Genomic DNA, 18451 nt, shown 5'->3' on the forward strand with positions numbered 1-18451 from the left:
TCTTTAGTCCTTAGTTTCTTCAATCACCTTCCCCAAGCATTCCAAAACGTACTTCAACATAACAACTTCCTAATCTCAAATAACCGATACAATACAAAATGGCACCCTCGCCCGTCACAGCCTCCCCAGAAGTCCTGACCCACCTCAAAGACCTACACACCAAATCCCTAACCCAAGAATCAACCGTGGACTGGCACAACCTACCGCAACAATGCAGTCCCGAATTCGACTCCATCATGGTCGACAAGTTCATCGCACTGGACCAGGACAAGTGCGAACTAGTCTACCACATCCTGCGCAGCATCAACGCAAAGACTGCCGTCGAGGCCGGCACCAGCTTCGGCGTTAGCACCATCTACCTAGCGCTTGCCGTCGCAGAGAATGCGAAGCGCGTCAGCGCCACCACTAAGCCGCGAGTCATCGCCACGGAGAAAGAAGATTCTAAGGCTAAGATAGCTCGTGAGCATTGGGCGAAAGCTGGCAAGGAGATTGAGGATGTGATTGATCTCCGTGTTGGGGATCTGCGTGAGACTCTTACCTCCGATTTGGGGACTGTGGATTTCTTGCTGTTGGATAGTAAGTGGTGTTGATTTCCTTGGGCTGATGCAGTAACATACACACACGCACCTATACGGATATGTCTAGTCGTGATAGTAGCAGCGGGCATATATGCTAACCACTACATACCTAGTCTGGACGCCTCTCGCCCTCCCTGCGCTGAAGCTTGTTCAGCCGCATTTCCGGCCTGGCGCCGTGATCATCGTTGATAATACTGTCAAGGCGAAGGATAGGTATCAGGAGCTCTTTGCGTATGTTGATGCCGAGGGCAGTGGATTCCGACGGGTGACGATGCCGTATGAGGGGGGTCTTGATATGATTGTTTATCAATAGATGTAGTCTCTTGAAGTTATCCATGCGGCACGCTATCGTAGATCAACTCGGGATGCACGCTATGAACTATTCCAAGATATCCAGTTCTTTCTCTTTGATAGGCCCAATGGATCCGCCCTAGTTACTAGCAGACTACAGCCCCTCATTCTATAAAATCCATATCTTTTATATACCCCGCGCACCTTGATTCAATTCCACCAAACTCATTCATACATCCATCCACCATGTCCTCAACAAACCTCCACCTCCAACCCCAAGAAGAAGAGCCAGGCCTCTTCAACGCAGCCCCAAGCCTAAACCCAGCCCCAACACCCGCAACAAAAGACTACAAACTAAACCACCTAGCCCTACGCATCCAAGACCCAACCCGCTCCCTAAACTTCTACATCAAGCTCCTAGGCATGCGCATAATCTTCACCATGAACGCCGGCCCCTTCACAATCTACTACCTCGGACACCCGCCGCCATCAGCCACGACCGAAGACGACATTACCGCGTGGGCGAAGACTACGAGCGAAATCCCCGTTTTGACGAAGACGTGCGGGCTGCTGGAGTTGTTCCATATGCATGGTACGGAGAAAGTTGATGGTGGTGCGGATCGTGCTGGTGCTATTTCTACGGGGAATGTACCCCCGCATCTTGGATTCGCGCATTTGGGGTTCACGGTTCCTGATGTGTCGGCTGCTGTGCGGAGGTTGCGGGATGGTGGGGTTAGGATTCTGAAGGATGTGGGTGTTTCTTCGAGGGAGGCGGTGCCGCTTTCGGAGTGGGAGGAGGAGAGGGGTATTGCGCGCGGCGAGATTCATGCGAATTATGCGTGGTTTTTTGAGAAGTTTGCTATGGTTGCTGATCCGGTGAGTTTCTATGGCCCCCTGAGTTAAGGTATTGTGCTGATGCGGATAGGATGGGTATACGGTTGAGTTGATTCCTCAAAATGTGTGATCTACGATTTTGGCACGGTTTTGGTTAATCAACAGGTCGGAATGGAACGTCCATCCCGTAAAAATAGCTTAATGCAGCCTATACAACCAACATATGATGCTGGTACACGAAAAGTAACGGAATTAAGCGCCCCAGCTGTCATCCTCCGCAACGTCGTAATCCATATCCCGCGCAGGAGCGCTGTTGGCCACCGACGAAGACGACATGACTGTGTCTTCCGGTTCGTCCTGTCCAATACCACCCTTGAATTCCGTGGATGACCCAGCGGTAGGAAGTACAACGGGCGGATTGGGCACCCAGGTGAGTTGAACCTCGCCCACGGAGGGGATGTTCCACGGGGAGAACATTAGCTTCTCGGCCTGGAAGCGCTCTTTGAATGCCACCACGACCGAGTTTGGCTGGTCTGGGTGTGCCTCGATGGATTCGTATTCGCCAACGCCCTAGAACACAACAAATTAGTACACGCTTTGCTTGGTTAGAAAGATACATAACTTACCATCAGGTGCTGACGCAATGCCTCGTCCTTGTCTGAGTTGAGCTCAACGCCCGATACGGCGACTCGTCGAGGCCGGTTATCCAGACGCAGTACACCTCCCCGTCCCCGAGCCGCAAATCCACCGCGTCCACGATATCCTCCGCGGAAGTTGGGATCGTAAGCGCCGCGTCCACGGTACGTGCCTCGGCCGCGGAAGCCACCACGACCCCGGTAGCCACCCCGCGCTGAAGGGTCCGCCGCAGGGTCGAGACCAAGACTCTTTGCCTCCGCCTCGAGAGCAGCCAGTTGAGCTCGCAGCTGTTTCGTCTCAGCACTGATATTCTCGTCAGCTGGAGGCTCGGTGGCCATAGCGTCTCCACCACCGGTGGCACCGTTTGTGTCTGTCGTGCCTCCAAGTCGCTGCATGAGACGGGCCCGCTCCTCCTGCTGTTTCTTGATAAGTTCATCGCGCTGGCGTTCTAGAGCCTGCTTGGCTGCTTCGGTCTCCTGTCGCTTTTTCATTTTCTCCTCGTGCGCCCTCTGTGCTTCTTGTTGTTGCTTCTCGAACTCTTCTTTGTTGAAGGCTGGGGCCTCCGGTTGTGCACTGTCGTGCGTCTCATCGCGATTCGGTTTGTACCAGTAAACCTTCACGAAGCGGTTGTCGAAGATAACCTTGGGACTAGACCACGCAGCCTTGGCTTCCGGGAAAGTCTCGTATTTGACCAAAGCCACCTTTTTGTAGGGTTGCAAAGAAACCTCGGTGATCTTACCGAACTCGGAGAAGAACTCGCGCACAGAATCCTCGTTGAACTTGTCGTCGGGAATCTGCTCAACAACAATAGTCGTAACAGACTGATCTTCATTAGGTCCTGCCGATGAGAAATCGGACCGGCCGCGTCCTCGTCCGCTGAACCCGCCGCGACCACGGCCGCGGCCACGGTCACCGCGCGAAGGAGCACCGCCCCGCTGCGCATGCGTACCCGCGGTCTTGGGGTCATATTCTGCGATTGTTAGCAATGGTATATCTAGGATAAATGAATTGTTCTTACCATCGTCTTTCGAGACTCCCTCGCCGTGCTGGTAAGGGCAAGTGTTTCCTAGGTAACAGATACCTTGGGTATCATAGAATGGACATCGCTGGTTGCTTTTCGGGATCTGATCGGCTCCTGGCTGACCGGGAGGACCGGGCATCCCGGGCATAGGCATCCCCGGCATCGGCGGGAATCCCATACCTTGCATACTCTGCATAGCCATCATTGCTGCCATAGGGTCATTGGGGTCGAACGGTGGGAAACCTGGCATCATAGGGAAGCCACCGGGCTGCTGCGGAGGGAACTGTTGGCCCTGCTGATGCGGGGGGAATTGCTGGCCTTGTTGCTGAGAGGGGAATTGCTGGCCTTGTTGCTGCAGAGGAAACAGTTGACCCGCTTGTTGTGGAGGATATTGTTGACCCGCTTGCATATGTTGTCCGCCCATGAAGTCGCCGCGACTACCTCCGCGCCCACCACGCCGTGCAGTCTTGATAGCGCGATTCTGGAACCCACTATCGTCGTGATCCGGCTCCCCCTGGAATCCCTCATTGAAAGTTCGTTTCCGGTTGGCACTGCCCGGGGTGACGGTAGCTCTCGGGCCGCTGGGGGCATTCTCAGGAGGCTGTGACAAAGGAATCTGGGCAGCAGGTTGGGGCTGGCGCTGAGGCTGGGGTGCAGGCGCGGGCGTAGGAGGTGCGGGTTGTTTGGGACCGAATGTTGTAAAGAGCTCGGTAACGAACGGTTGAGTGTCTAAGAGTTGTTAGTTGTATGAAACAATTCGGGATTGAGATATGGACTCACGTTCGCGCAGGAAATCCTCCAAGTTTTCCACCGAGATCTTCTTGATTTCCTCGGCTGGCGCATCGGACCTAACTAGCGCCAAAACATAGTCTGCGAGCACGTCGGAGTCGGCATCCGAGCTAAAGACAGAATAAAGCCAATTAGTCTCAGTTTGCTTCCCCTAGGGCAATCCACGGGTCTCAGTCCCCGATTCTGGTGCCTGATCAACTCACATGTCCTCCAGTTTTTTTACCACCCATTTCTTTACGTCAGCGGCTTCTGCATCAGTAAACTGCATGACGAAGATTATTTCCGAGCAATTTCAAACTGTGAGGATTGAATTGGATCGAACAAAAGATCGAAGTGAAAGTGGCGATGATTGCAGGGATGCGGTTTAAACAAAGCCGTCACGCGGGAAGATGCCTGCGTGTGCAGTGATAATTGTATATGCGATAAAATCACACCCTTGTATTTCAGATAACAATGCTTGAGAATAGGTTATTTTAAGCTGATAAGCATTCACCCCAACCGTGAGGGAATAGAAGGATATGGCTAGGAGCGCGATTGTGAAGGAAAAACGCGAGGCTCGGTGGATCACGTGATTGAATGACATAGGACAACACAACTCCTCAAGCTACCATTGCGATCGGAGTCATGGTTTCGCTGATTTTTTTTTATGCTTACAATTACTTGTCTACAGATGAACCACTGTGCCTAGCATACCCAAGTTTATTTTCATATCGAAACTGGCTGCTAGACTACAGCAAAAACGCAAAAAGCAAAAAACCCTCGGTAGAAAAACCAAATGTAGAAACGGCAATGAAAGGACAGAATCAATGATACCTAGAGGCTTCAATATTCATGTCCTGATTTCTAAAGGCGGAACGATCGAAGCAAATACCGACGAATGAGGGAATAAAATTTTGTTGAACCGAAGAAATTGTATTGAATTCATCAATCTCATGAAAGATTCCACGAATGACTGGCAGAAGGGAAATTCTGGGTGACCGTGAACATTTTTACAGCTTGTCGTAGTACTATAAGACCAGATTAGTAACTGTGACCAACGAGAGTGAGGATAAAGACTTACGTTTTCGTAACCGGGAACGACCTCCTTGAGACCCTTGCGCTTGCGCATTTCCTGGACGACCTGACCGGGCTTGGTGGTGGGGTCGAGAGGAGAACCGCCGGGGAGGATGCTCCAGTGATCGAAGATGGACTGGGGGAAAGCCTGGCCACCGGTAGCGGAACGCAGATCGGCAGGGAAACCGAAGGACTCGTTGACGGGCAAGTAAGCCTTGACCATGAACAGAGGGGTACCGGGACGCTGCTCCTCAGTGTAGACGTGACCACGGCGGCGGGTGAGGACACCGTAGATACCACCCATAGCCTGCTCGGGAACCTGGATCTCGACGTTGAAGATGGGCTCGAGGAGACCGGGGTCGGCCAACATGGCAGCGGCGTACAGAGCACGACGAGCAGTGGGGATGATCTGACCACCACCACGGTGAATGGCATCAGCGTGCAGGGTAACATCAAGGATGTTGAAGCGGACGGAACGCATGGGCTCCTCAGCAACGGGACCCTCGCGGGTAGCCCACTGGAAACCGGAGACAACGGAATCCTTGATTTCGTTGAGGTACTGCACGGCCTTGGTCTGGTCAACGAGCAAGTTGGCACCGGTGGTGTCGGGACCGAAGCACCAAATCTTACGGGCATCGGTGACATCCCAGCCGTGCTCGTCAGCAAGGACACGGGCACGAGCCTTGAAGTCGTCACGGGGGCTGATACGGCCAGCCTCAATGGCTTGGGAAACTTCCTCGTCAATAGGCTGAGCAGTCATGTACAGACGGTTGTGCTTGTTGGGCGACTTAGACAGGGCAGTCATGCTGGAAACGCCAGCGACGGTCTCACGGTAAGCAACGACGGGGTCGGAGATACGGAGGGGAACACCAGCGTGGTCCTCCTCGAGATCCTTAAGACAAATCTCGAGGTGGAGCTCACCAGCACCGGCAACAATGTGCTGGCCAGACTCGTTGATCATGGTCAGGACACAGGGGTCGGACTTGGAGAGACGCTTAAGACCCTCGACAAGCTTGGGCAGATCCTGGGCGTTCTTGACCTCGACGGAGCGCTGCACAACGGGGGAGACGGAGAACTTCATGACCTTCATGTTGTGGGCAGTCTCATCGGTGGTGAGGGTACCGGACTTGAGCAGGAACTGATCGACACCGACCAGACCGACAATGTTACCGGCGGGGACATCCTCAATGGGCTCAACGAAGCGACCCATCATGAGAATGGTACGCTGGATGGCCTTGATGAAGAGATCCTCCTTGCGGCCGGGGACGTAGTTAGGACCTTGGATGCGGACCTTGACACCGGACTTGACGGTACCGGCGTAAACACGACCGAAGGCGTAGAAACGACCCTTATCGGTGGTGGGCACCATCTTGGAGACGTACAGCATGAGAGGAGCAGTGGGGTCACAGTCGCGGATACCGATGGCGGCGCGGTCATCCATGGGGCCCTCGTAGAGAGTCTCGACACGGTACTTCTGGGCAGTGATGGGGGAAGGAAGGTGGATACAGATCATCTCCAGAAGGGCATCAGCGGCAGGCAAGAACTTGCGCATGATAAGCTTGAGGAGGGCCTTGCCCTCGAGCTCCTTCTCATCGTTGGTGAGGGTGACCTCGAGCTTCTCGAGGAGAGTGAAGATCTCATCACGCTTGTTGTGGTTGACAGCGGCGAAGATCTTGAAGATGGGGTCCAAGATGAACTGGTTGAAGGCACGCTCAAGGGTCTTGCCCTCGTACTCACTCTTGGTGGTCCACTTCTTGGTCTTGGGGTTGAAGTAGTTGTCGCCCCAGAGACGCTCAAGCATCTTCTTGCGGTCAACACCGAACTTCTTGGCGTAACGGACGGCGAACTGGCGGACAGTGAAGCACCAGCCGTGGAGACCGGAACCGAAAGCGATTGTGCCCTGGTCGGGGTAGACCTGGACGTCACCGAGAGCCTTGTCGAAGTAGGTGGAGATGATGACGTTAACGGACTCAATGGTACGGGAGAAGGACTGGTACAGATCCTCCTTGGAGACCTGGAGCTCGAGAAGAGCACGGTCAACCTTGTTGATGCACAGAACGGGCTTGATGCGCTCGGTCAGGGCCTGACGCAGGACAGTCTCGGTCTGGACACAGACACCGGAGACACAGTCGACAACGACAAGGGCACCGTCAGTGACACGGAGAGCAGCAGTGACCTCGGACGAGAAATCAACGTGACCGGGGGAATCGATCAAGTTGATCAGGAACTCGGATCCATCGACAGTCTGGGGAATCTCCTTAAGATCCTCTGGGTCGGGGAACTTGGCGTACAAGGAGATAGCGGTGGACTTGATGGTAATGCAACGATCCTGCTCATCGGGACGGGTGTCCATGAAGCGGGCCTCTCCAGCCTTGGCGGCGGAAATAATACCGGCACGCTGAACCAGGGAGTCGGAGAGGGTGGACTTTCCGTGATCGACTAACGCACAGAGACCGAGTCAGAATCAACCATTTCACCATATCGCTTCCTCTGCCGTCTGAACTTACCGTGAGCAATGACGGACATGTTTCGGATGTTAGCCCGACGGTCCATCAGAGACCGGATCTGATCTAGGTCAGTATCGACATTCATGATGATTTGATGATGTTGTGTTTCAAGGGAAATGGTTGAAAGGTTTTTCAAGTATCACCAGCGGTGGGAGGTAGATGGAGGCATTTGAAGGAGCCATCGAGGGAATATGTCTCCTCTTCTGGTGATAGTGTTTGATATAACCTTGGAACCCTTGAAAGGCAAATACTAACCTCTTCGATAGTGAAGCTGTTCACATCATTGTTAGTACGTTCTAGGACATCGAGGTCTCAAGCAAGGTCAACTTACTTAACCATTTTGGCGGTTGATCCTTAGTTTAACTTGGATAAACAAGAAAAGAAGAAGAGCACACAGATGACTAGGATCGAGACTTCTCGATCGCTGAATCAAAAACTTCTATGTGCAGCTGCTCCTGGTGGACAGAGATAGAGGGGAAAAGAAGAGGAAGAAGAGGGGAAGGAAAAGTGGGAGAGGAAAAAAAGAAAAGCGAAAGTGGGGACTTTTTTTTCTCCTCCCGGTTTTGTGCGTTTTGAGCTGACTGGCCTGTTTGCCTATGAAACCGTTTATATTATTCGGTTTTTTTCCGTTTCTCGTTTTTTAATTGCTTATATTCCTTTCAATTACTTTGGGTCTTTTTTCTTGATTTCAAATCCTTCAGATTGGCATGTCCTGACTCACTATATTGTCTGTTTTTGCCATCCGTGGGTGCTCCGGTGACGTTTTGACAGCCATACCCCAAGCGAGAGATGTCATCCGACTCGTTTTATATCTCTAGCTATGATCCTTGATCGTACTAAATGCTTAAAAAGAGTCATCTCAAAGCCTATGATTCACAGCACGCTTTTATGTTTCCAGGGTTTCTAAGAATGACTTGACTTCCTGCCCAAAACCCCTCTATCAAGGTGGGGCAATGCACATTATTAATATTCTAACTATCGGTCAACCTTGGAATGTATCTTGTACGGTACAGCTATACAACTATGTACTAGTATACATATGTATATTTGGATATAATCCAAAATAGAGATACTTAAAACATTCAATCGCATTGAAATGAAAATCCCACTCCTACATCTTCTTTAAGCAAATTTTCACCTGTTTCCACTAGCTCGTGCAGCACCACCGTGCATTAACTAGTGGGGACAGCTAAGTCACCAAGGCATCCAGGCATCAAATCATCCCACCTGCATACATTACAAGAAATGGGAGTGCAATACATGTATAGAGGAGGTAAAACTAATAAAACCAATGCTCAAGTCTGTCAAAAACTTGACTCTATACCCAAAATAGTGGATGTCAAAACAGTCTATAAGCCAGGACAAGTCTTCCAACCCGAGTATTCCGGCGCCGAGTCCCGGCAGCCACCTCAATATATATGTTGTAAGGAATAGCCAACGCAATAATCTGGTGAGTCAGTCCACCTATCTAATAACTGGTATCAATACTCTGAAGTAGTGCAGAGTGTAACCTGGCCTCTTTTGGCCTCTTGGCTCCTCACTATGCTTGTCTTGCAAAGGCTACCTATTATGCTACGGAAAAGACCATCAAAAGTTAGCTCAGGCCCAAGTGCTAGGTTGCCTTGGTTTAGACTTCTCATATTGGAAATAAAAGACCGTAATTTGATAACATAGAGTTGTATAACCATGTAATGTCTCTTCGTTATAAGCGTCTAAGCTAACCTCTAAATAGACCCCGACATGCCCCTAAACAGACCCCGACACTCGAAGACCCAGCGGGCCACCCGATCGCTCAGAGTCCCTTCGATAAGCGAGTCCTATTGTGACCAAGTCAGATCGGTTTTGTGTCAATTTAGTTAGATAAAATTTTACCCTTCTAGAATTAAAATCCCGGTGATCCGTAGTACAAGAATAAGTTAGAAAATATTCCCACGCTTAACTGCTGATCGACATACGTAGTGGGGCGTGGTTCTTAGCTCTATACTAGGCGCCTCTTTGCATACAATATATGCTTTGTCTCTGAAAAAAAAAAAAAACGCCTATTCCGTTCGTACTGTGTTCAATGGCACTATTACTAAGATCTACCCAAAGAGGGAGAATACGGTTCTTATAATGAACGATTTCTTCTCAAAGAATTATTTTGCACTAACATCTCACTAAGACACCACGCCATAACTAGAGCATCGATGTGGCATTCCGGACGGTCGGCAATGAATCTTAGGTCCGCAAAATGTCACCATGTTTGTGTTATATTTCGAGGCGATAAACGCTGTAGCCGCTCCAGACTGTCTACTATCATGAATGGTCTGCATTACCGTTAGAAAGTCGATTGAATCATCCCTGGCTGTGACCGATACTCTTGTTATTAGAAGCACAACCGTGGAATATATAAAGACCAGTATTGATGCTAAGTCCCAATGAATATTCTAGCATGGGTCGGGATGCAGCAAACCAATGAGTTTGTGATGAAGTTTAAAACCACCTAAGCGCATTGATTTGATGGCTCTATCAAACACAACTATATATGTCGCCCTACCAGATCCCATTTGTTGGGCCTATCATGCTCCAAACTTCCCAGCCTTTCTCTATCATAGATGATATGACTGGCCCCCAATAGGGCACACTAGCTGTAGTATTTCTATTGAATCATATCTTGTGTCATCTCACCGGGTCATTTATAACCATTCGCAGCCATGGACAGCAACTGAAAGAGAGAAATTACGATAAGCTTTCACGATAAGCAATCTATGCTGATCCCCATTAAGGCTGGGAATCATCGAATAGTGCCAAGAGTAATATATCTAATGAAATATAATGCGTTCTAAGGTTCTACACTAGACCTTGCTGATATGATCTGTGAAGTTGGAAGAACCTCAAAATCTAGGCCTAGTGAGCTAGTTTAAAGCCAAAACTTCAATCTCCCTTTAAAATAACACAAAGCGGTCAGCTCCTTAAGATCACGATAAGGATGTATATATCACGTGCCACAGTATCGCCAACAACATCTGGCAGTTGGTCTTCATCTTCTTCTTCTTCAGGATATCCACACATCTCAAGACTTACACTACACCAGTGGGAAGCCGTGTATGAACCTGGCTGTGGGATCTGAAATACCATATCTGCCTTAGTTCATTGTTAAGGCCCATTTGTCCCTACAAAGCATTCCATATTGGAAAGACAAATGGTGAGACTCGGCTTGTCTACTCGATTTTCGGGTTTCCCAGGTGGTGGCTTGTATTTCGATTAAATAAGCGACCAGGACCAGGTAGGTTCCTGAATCATTGATGGCGCGAGATAATCGCTTTCATCCCCTCTACCCTTCTCCCATCATTGAATTGACCTCTGAGCTTGATTGATATACCGTCGATGTAATTATCAAAACAGAATGGCTGACGAGTCTCCTAGTCTCCACGATTTGATCGAGGAGCTCGGATTTCCTCCAAGTGAGCACCAATTCTTGCTTCGTCTCTTCGGCTCATCCGACCCATTTGCTGGGCTTCCTCCGGACCTAGAGGCCAGTCACAGCCAAGATCAATCTCGCCAACTCAGCTCTACTAGTCTTGCTCGTAGACTTGCATCTACTAGGCTCTGGCAAGATACTCCTCCTTCTAGTGGGTGGATCTCGTTGACTAACATACTGTCCCCAGTGAACGTGCGAATCATTTTCGTCTACAATCCTTCCAGCATCGTCCTAGTGACTTTCCCGAGGATTCAGAAGGCAGAGACCTGGTTCACTACGAAGAAGAGTGGACTTCCCTCATCGGTGCCGATTCGGAATCTCTACTATCCGAGTTATTCCAACAGCTTGCAACGGACGACGAGCCTCCCTGTCTCGAGTCCCCGGAGCTTCCCGAACACCATAAGACATCAGAGAACGTTACACGCCCTGGATCTGTTGAACCCCCATGCTCATCAGTCTATGACAGCGAAAAAGGTGAGCCGCCCGATTCTGTTGATAACCTCAACGAAACCCCTGAAACCCAAGGGAATTGCGAAGCATCCCAGGACCCAAGGACTTTAAATCACACCGGGAGCTTTAAGAAGCTACTTGAATCATTCCCAAGACCTCCCGGTCGCGATCAAACCGTTGTGGACCAAGATTTCTCCCACGTCTATTCTGCCACCCAACGATTGTCACCCAAAGACAGTGCCCAGGCTAATACGTCGACACTCACCAGCAGTCATATCAAATCCGCGACCAGCCTACCTCGGATTTCCCGATTCTCTGAAGATTTGGTGGACAGCAACCCGATCGGAGAACAAGAGCCTTCCAGAGTCTGTGCCAAAGCGGATACATCTGCACTCGATAACAGTGGGCTACCAACTAGTTCTTCTGGAATCTCCCGGCCGTGTTCTAACGACACTTCAGCCGTCGTCAACACTCGGAAGATTTCCTCTCAGATCCCTTCACCGTCCCCCAGCTCTTGCGGAGAGTTGCCTCTCCCCGACTATCACGAGGGACAACAAGTGGATCTCGAAACCTCCGACCAGGCTCAGGAGCGCGCAAATCAGGAAAAATACACCATTTTCCCCTCATACTCCTCTCGGGTCCGTCCGATCAGCTACGTGATCAGAAAACAGCACTCTTTTCACAGTATATTCGAAGGTTGCTCTACACCTACGGATTCCCCTCGGTATTACCAAAAGACACCTCTTCGTCTCTCCACTCGTCCGTCGATAATCTCTCTTGCCTCTAGAAATAGGAGCACACCGAAGCGCAAGAGAATCTTGAAACGTTTTGTTAAAAAGCTCAAACATCTGCTTTGTCACACCCCCAAACGCACTCCATCCGCATTCAATCATTAACTCCGCACCGAGTCGCATATCTTTAAAATCCCTTTTAACTCATCTCACCCCGCCCCCATCTCTATCTTTACTGTTTACTCACTTTTATACCTATCTCATTTTTACAGTTATCTTATCTCACACCTAGTTCATTCCAAGCTTATCTTCACTCACAATGGATCGAGCTTCTCATCTCCTAGACCCATCCTCTGCAATGGCGGCCATCACCAAGCACAAGGTGGAGGCAATCAAGCTAGCTCGTGAACAAGGAGTGGCCGTCCGAGAGATGTGTCGTCGTGCGAAAACCGAGGTCCCACCATACGAGTTTGAAGAGTTGATAGGCAAAGGTGCCTATGGTCGTGTTTATAAGGGTCACCAAACATCATCAGGCCAGCTAGTTGCTATCAAAGTCCTAGATATTGACTCGCTAGACTACAAGTCACTTCGAGATTTCAGAGATGAGTCGATAAAGGATTTCATCCATGAAACAAAGGTGATGAAGCAAGTGAAGGATTCCGGTGCCAAAAACATCAACGAAATCATTGAAGCCATCTCAATTCACTCTCAGTTGTGGCTAGTCTGCGAGTACTGTCCCGGTGGCAGTGTCCGTACCCTGATGCGTGCAACAAACGACAAGCTCGATGAGAAATACATCATTCCAATCGCTCGTGAGCTGGCTGTTGGACTTCATGCCATCCATGAAGCTGGAATCATTCATCGCGATGTGAAAGCTGCAAATATCCTTATTCATGAAGAGGGTCGTCTGGAGATCTGTGACTTTGGTGTTGCTGGTGTTCTCCAATCACAGCGAGACAAACGATCCACCTGGATTGGAACACCACACTGGATGCCACCAGAGATGTTTGCAACTCGTGGAGAGGCCCATCAATACGGGCATGAGATTGATGTGTGGGCGTATGGGTGCACACTGTTCGAGTTCGCCAACGGGAATCCGCCAAACGCAGGCCTGCGGGAACGAATGCAAATCGGTCGCCAACTAAATCGCAAGACGCCATCACTGGACAGCGATACATACAGCCAAGGCCTGAAGGACCTTATTGCCTACGCCCTTGACTCCAATCCGTATACTCGTCCCACCATGGCAGATATTCTTGCTCACCCGTACATTGCCGATACGGAGGAGGCATATCCGACCGCCTCCGTGAGTGAGTTGGTGAGAAACTACTACCAATGGTCCCAGCGAGGAGGCCAGCGAATCTCTTTGTTCCATCCAGGCGGTGCCGCGGCAGCTGAACTCCCAGGTACCGAGGAGTCAGAAGATGACTGGAATTTCAGTACAACAGATGGGTTCGAGCGAAGATTCTCCGTTATTGACCTGGATGAAATTGCGGCCTCGCTGGCGGAGATGGAGCAATCCATCAGTCCTACCGATGCTTCTCCTGAGCTGGACATGTACGAACAGTTTTCCGGGGACGATCTTAATTATGAAGATAAGGCCAATTTCGATGAACGTGTGCGCCGAGGCGCAGCGGCACTGGAATGCCTGTTTGATGAGGAGAAGCCCAGCTACAAATACGAAACAAAAAATGACTTTGTCCCCATCGAACCCGAGCCCACTTCAGATCTTCCCCTCCGTGCGGAAACAGATCGCTCTTCTGTCACATCAACTTTTCTCGATATCGACATCGGGTCATTCGAGGCCTCACACTACGCAGCAGGAGCTCCATCTGCGCAACCTTTCCAATTGGTCGATGCGAACACTATCCGCGCGACCCGCTCCAGTCTCCGATTGAACAGGAGCTCCTCTGAGAATAGCTCAAAGTCGTCTGATAGCGGCGCGGATGATGATCAAGCCTTAGAAGATACATTTGTGCCGTCTGGTCCTCGACCTCCCACCATGGACTGGAAATTCCCGTCATTCGTTCAAGACGAAGAGGAAAAGCCGAAAGAAGAGGAAGAGGAAGTTCCTCCACATGAGCCCGCAACAGAGGAGTCTTTCCAGGCTGAAAAGCGAGCTACCATGCAGTGGACATTCCCAGTCATGGGATCTGTGCCCGAGAGCCAAAGCTACGACGATCGACATGACACCCTCCGGGCTCCGCTGCCTGAGGTTCAACCTCCGCCGCAGTCGCAGCCACAGTCAACAGATGAACCAGGTGAACCAGGTGACTCACGTCCTTCGACCGCGGCATCGTATACCTCTGATTCAGATTACGATCCCTTCCGCTTCGATCGTCCCACCACCCCACAGGACGCAAACTCGCTTCGTCGCAGTCAATTCTTTGACACCGAACTCCCCGCGATGATGGATTTAGCCGGTTATAGTGAAGATGAGGCTTCCGGGGTCGAAGATGGCCCCGGTCCCGACGAAGATGGCCCCGGGCCAGACAAAGAATCTCACCCTGCATGGAACATGCACTCCAGGGTTTCCTCATACGAAATTAGTATGACAGCTTTACCCACGGCCGTTCCAATTCCCCCAACGCCCACCTCGGTGACTTCGGGCCCAGTCTCAGAACCGGGATCTCCCGTGTTCGAAACCGTACGAAATGCAAGACACGACACGCCTGAAGTCCTCATGTCACAGCCAGAAGACAAGGGACCAATCCCCTTCCCGGCTCTCAATCCCCCAAGTGCGGCGAGTCTGATGGAGGGTATGGCTGATGGTGTGGTGACGGCAGAACTTGACCGTTTGCTGGGTGATTTCCTGGAGTCGCTTTCGGCTACTGGCGAGGCATTGTCACGGGTGGAGATCAAGCATGAGACGAATGGTGTTCAGGTTGTTGAGCAGGTCTAGATGACCATATTATTTCTAGTAAATATCTTTAGTCGGAAGTCATCCAGGTTATCTACAATTCCTATGTACACTGTGTAGGTCTCTTAAGGATGATAATATGAACAGTATTCCTGGCTACTGGTAAATGATGTACACTTGGAGCTATGCCTAGGCTTGAGTGTCCTGGGAGCTGGCCAAATCTGGTAAACATGACTGAAGGCATAGATATCGTGGGCAAATATGAGAAATGGACTTGTCTGGGAAACTCTGAGTTGGGAGACTCCAGTCTTTGTTTCTTCTACGTTCTCATCCCATCTCGCGTCCCTCTCTTCTTCCTCCATCCCGTCTCGTGTCCCTCTCTTCGTCCTCTTCCTCCATCCCATCTCGTGTTTTATCTTTTCTTCATCCTTCATTCACTTGTTCCTTTCGTTTCCAAAATGGCTTCCACTCCAGAAATGCCACCGGAGACCTCGCTGCCTTTTGGTGTCTTTTCTCCTCCACGAGATGCCTACGAATGGAAGAAAGCCCTCGCCGATGTGAAATGGCTATGTTTCAACCAGCAATACAAACAATGTGCCATGCGTTGCAACCAGCTCATAGAGACTGCATCTAGTCCAGTTTGTGCTTCATTCATCTCATCTCTTCTGATAACTAATGGGCTTGTATAAAGCTCCATCCGATCAGTGCGACCTACCTCCACTATTATGCAGCCACCTCATACGAGTACATGGGACGAACTGCTCACATATTTTCGGCTATCAAGATACCGCTTTTGACTAATGCTATGGAGCGGTTTCAGACTGCCTATGAGTCTTTGCCAGCTACTATCCCAGCCCCAGTTTTGAATCCCAACCAGACCTACTCGCCAGTTACTTTTCTTCATTCTCCCACCTTGTCTGCCCGGTCTTCCTCGAGTGCTATCGAGTGGAGTCCTGCGCATTCACCGGACCATGGCGTCACTCCTGTTATTGGTCCTGGTCCAAATGCTGAAGCTCTGTCAGTTCGAAATCTGTCCGCTTTTAATGCTAGGATGGTTCAAACTCCTCCTGCGCCTGTACCTGCCCCTTCTCCCTCTCGCGCCTCAAGCTCATCTATGACCACTGACTTTTGTATCACTCCACCTCCTGCTCCTGCTCGAGAAGTCTTGCGTTTTGACCATGACGCCCCTCCCCCGGCTTTTCATATCCCTCCTCCGACCCGGCCTCCTCCTCCACCACCATGCGAGGCTCCTGCTCGCCCAGCTACGAGAGATCAATTGCTCTCTTTTAACAGTGCCAGAGATAGACTTCCCAACGGGGCATCTATCGTCCGAAACATTGCCCGGATGATTGATAACTCCATGATTGCAGCAGCCGACGACCCTTTTCTGACTCGTGCGCCGCCAAACTTTGCCGATCCAAAGCGGCCACCATTGCGTCTGTCTCCAATCAAGTTCCCAGTCGAGTTTGACGATCCAGTGAAGCGTCGCGAGCTCATTCCATCCCCGCTTGCAATTCGGAAGAGCTCCGGCGAAGTGCACATGTGTAGGAACTCTGCAATAGTAATCCATGGAGGCAAAGAGCCACAAACGTCTATGAAAGAGGTGATTCGACCCGGCCGAGCTCACCCTCCCCGGCTGCCCTGGGAATAGTCCCAGCCGGACATCTGAATGCTAACACAGAGAAGAAGAGTTATTCAATCCGAGCACCGCGGCCAAAGCGTCCGACTCCGTTCTTCCCTTCGCCCATGACCATGACTCCATCGACACCAACCCCCGTTCCGCGAAAGAAGATGCCCCCCCTCGCCTCCCCATTCGTCAGCCGCCCAGCCTCACCAGGGCAGGAAAGCGTCAGCTCGCCCTCGTTGCAGTCGAGAAAGCCCTCTCCAGCGCCTGTCAGCGCCGAACGCGCCGCGCAGATCAATAACTTCAACAGCGCTGTCAAGTGGCTCCGCGAGCACATTCCCGCCGACATTACCGGGCTCCGCAAGGAGATCAAACATGTTTCGGACATGCAGCATGCGCGTCGCTCTCGCAACACGACTATGGCTCGCTCTGCATCCTTCTGGACGTTTTCTCCCGTGAAGCCTAGCACTTCCGGCGGACCCCAGGAACCTCCTGTGATTGAGGGGCCTAATCTCGATGAGTATGGAAACATTATTCGGGTTGAGACTAAGGCGCAGCGCATCAAGCGGCTCAGGGAGGAGGATTGGAGGATTGGTATTCAGTCGAAGCACAGTCACTGGAAGGGGACTGAGTACTACGATAACCTTTGTGAGGATGCTTTGGCGGAGCTTGGTGAGACAGGTTATGGATCCCGGGACTGGTTGCAGCGGTGAGACTTTGCTGCTTATTCTTTTGTTGGTGTTCTTTGATTGTTTGCTCTTTGATTTTTCGGAGGTTGGGTGTCGTGCAGGTGTGGATGCAGGTTCAGTTCTTGGCCCTGGGGCTATTTGATTCAGGGTGCTCGATAGGTGTTGCGTTGTTGAATCCGTCTAGGCGGATATCAATTCAGATCATGAGTGTCATCATCGTCTATGTTTGATTATCTAGGTTGTGGTTCGGTGGGACAAGGGCAGGAATAGCAAGACATTTGATTATTGGAACTAAAATCATGTTGAAGATTAAGTAACAAATTCATGGATATGTTTTCAGCGACCTTTGTCCAATCTGTAACAGAGAAAACACCATTCATATCGTAATCTTTTGCATCAAACCAATTGGGCGACTGCGCAACAATTCTTCCAGACTTCCTCAACTCCAATGGCCAATTCAAAGACCCTTACTCAACACAGAACCCAATCCCTCTCCCAGACCTCCTTTTCCAAACATGTCACCCAGTTGATTGCCGAGTTGATCTTGTATCTTGCTTAGATTCTGGTCCTCGGTGAGTTTCTTGCCAGTGAGACTTCCTGTAAGTAAACTCAGATTAGTATGAATTCATAATTCATTTGCCTCTTTCTCTATTGGCATGACATACTTTTCAGTCCGTAAGAGACCTTGCTCTCGCCCATATAGTCCAGCAAAAGCTCTTGAAGCTGTTTCTGGTATGGGTCTAGGTAACCAGAGACCCAAGCAGTAAGTAGAATTACATGAAAGGCGAGGAAGAAGAGGAAGGATAGCATGATTGAAAGTTTGGATATATATATTCTGGTTTTTGAGGATATTATGATGGTAAATCTCAAAAATCTCAAGCTCAGCTGAACACGCCAAAAAATATATGGTGGTTATATACCTCTGGCT

The 18451-nt window shown here is 50.5% G+C and overlaps 8 protein-coding genes across 8 annotated transcripts; 5 read left to right on the forward strand and 3 right to left on the reverse strand.

The window, feature by feature from the left end:
* Positions 1-98: 98 nt before the first annotated feature.
* Positions 99-891, forward strand: LCP9604111_5802 (O-methyltransferase; the record flags this gene model as incomplete). Its single annotated transcript, XM_039073653.1, has 2 exons — positions 99-576; positions 692-891. 2 exons carry the CDS (start codon positions 99-101, stop codon positions 889-891), a joined length of 678 nt encoding a protein of 225 aa, XP_038928313.1.
* A 224-nt stretch (positions 892-1115) lies between these two features.
* On the forward strand, positions 1116-1833 carry LCP9604111_5803 (putative lactoylglutathione lyase (Glo1); the record flags this gene model as incomplete). Its single annotated transcript, XM_039073654.1, has 2 exons — positions 1116-1745; positions 1795-1833. The coding sequence occupies 2 exons, from the start codon at positions 1116-1118 to the stop codon at positions 1831-1833; spliced, it is 669 nt and encodes a 222-aa protein (XP_038928314.1).
* Positions 1834-1955: 122 nt separating this feature from the next.
* Positions 1956-4417, reverse strand: LCP9604111_5804 (CCCH zinc finger and RRM domain protein; the record flags this gene model as incomplete). The annotated part of the gene is made up of 5 exons (XM_039073655.1): positions 1956-2273; positions 2330-3309; positions 3358-4089; positions 4141-4259; positions 4353-4417. 5 exons carry the CDS (start codon positions 4415-4417, stop codon positions 1956-1958), a joined length of 2214 nt encoding a protein of 737 aa, XP_038928315.1.
* A 721-nt stretch (positions 4418-5138) lies between these two features.
* On the reverse strand, positions 5139-8048 carry LCP9604111_5805 (elongation factor 2; the record flags this gene model as incomplete). Its single annotated transcript, XM_039073656.1, has 5 exons — positions 5139-5156; positions 5210-7641; positions 7710-7767; positions 7965-7980; positions 8041-8048. The coding sequence occupies 5 exons, from the start codon at positions 8046-8048 to the stop codon at positions 5139-5141; spliced, it is 2532 nt and encodes an 843-aa protein (XP_038928316.1).
* A 1891-nt stretch (positions 8049-9939) lies between these two features.
* LCP9604111_5806 (uncharacterized protein) lies at positions 9940-12279 on the forward strand (the record flags this gene model as incomplete). The annotated part of the gene is made up of 5 exons (XM_039073657.1): positions 9940-9949; positions 10962-10974; positions 11115-11300; positions 11357-11643; positions 11888-12279. 5 exons carry the CDS (start codon positions 9940-9942, stop codon positions 12277-12279), a joined length of 888 nt encoding a protein of 295 aa, XP_038928317.1.
* A 390-nt stretch (positions 12280-12669) lies between these two features.
* LCP9604111_5807 (putative serine/threonine protein kinase) lies at positions 12670-15252 on the forward strand (the record flags this gene model as incomplete). Its single annotated transcript, XM_039073658.1, has 1 exon — positions 12670-15252. One exon carries the CDS (start codon positions 12670-12672, stop codon positions 15250-15252), a length of 2583 nt encoding a protein of 860 aa, XP_038928318.1.
* A 416-nt stretch (positions 15253-15668) lies between these two features.
* Positions 15669-17547, forward strand: LCP9604111_5808 (uncharacterized protein; the record flags this gene model as incomplete). The annotated part of the gene is made up of 3 exons (XM_039073659.1): positions 15669-15848; positions 15902-16813; positions 16897-17547. 3 exons carry the CDS (start codon positions 15669-15671, stop codon positions 17545-17547), a joined length of 1743 nt encoding a protein of 580 aa, XP_038928319.1.
* A 433-nt stretch (positions 17548-17980) lies between these two features.
* LCP9604111_5809 (uncharacterized protein) lies at positions 17981-18333 on the reverse strand (the record flags this gene model as incomplete). The annotated part of the gene is made up of 2 exons (XM_039073660.1): positions 17981-18120; positions 18189-18333. 2 exons carry the CDS (start codon positions 18331-18333, stop codon positions 17981-17983), a joined length of 285 nt encoding a protein of 94 aa, XP_038928320.1.
* Between the last annotated feature and the right edge of the window lie 118 nt (positions 18334-18451).

This window comes from Penicillium roqueforti (assembly GCF_015533775.1).
Source record: "Penicillium roqueforti strain LCP96 04111 chromosome Unknown scaffold_14, whole genome shotgun sequence".
NCBI lineage: Eukaryota > Fungi > Ascomycota > Eurotiomycetes > Eurotiales > Aspergillaceae > Penicillium > Penicillium roqueforti.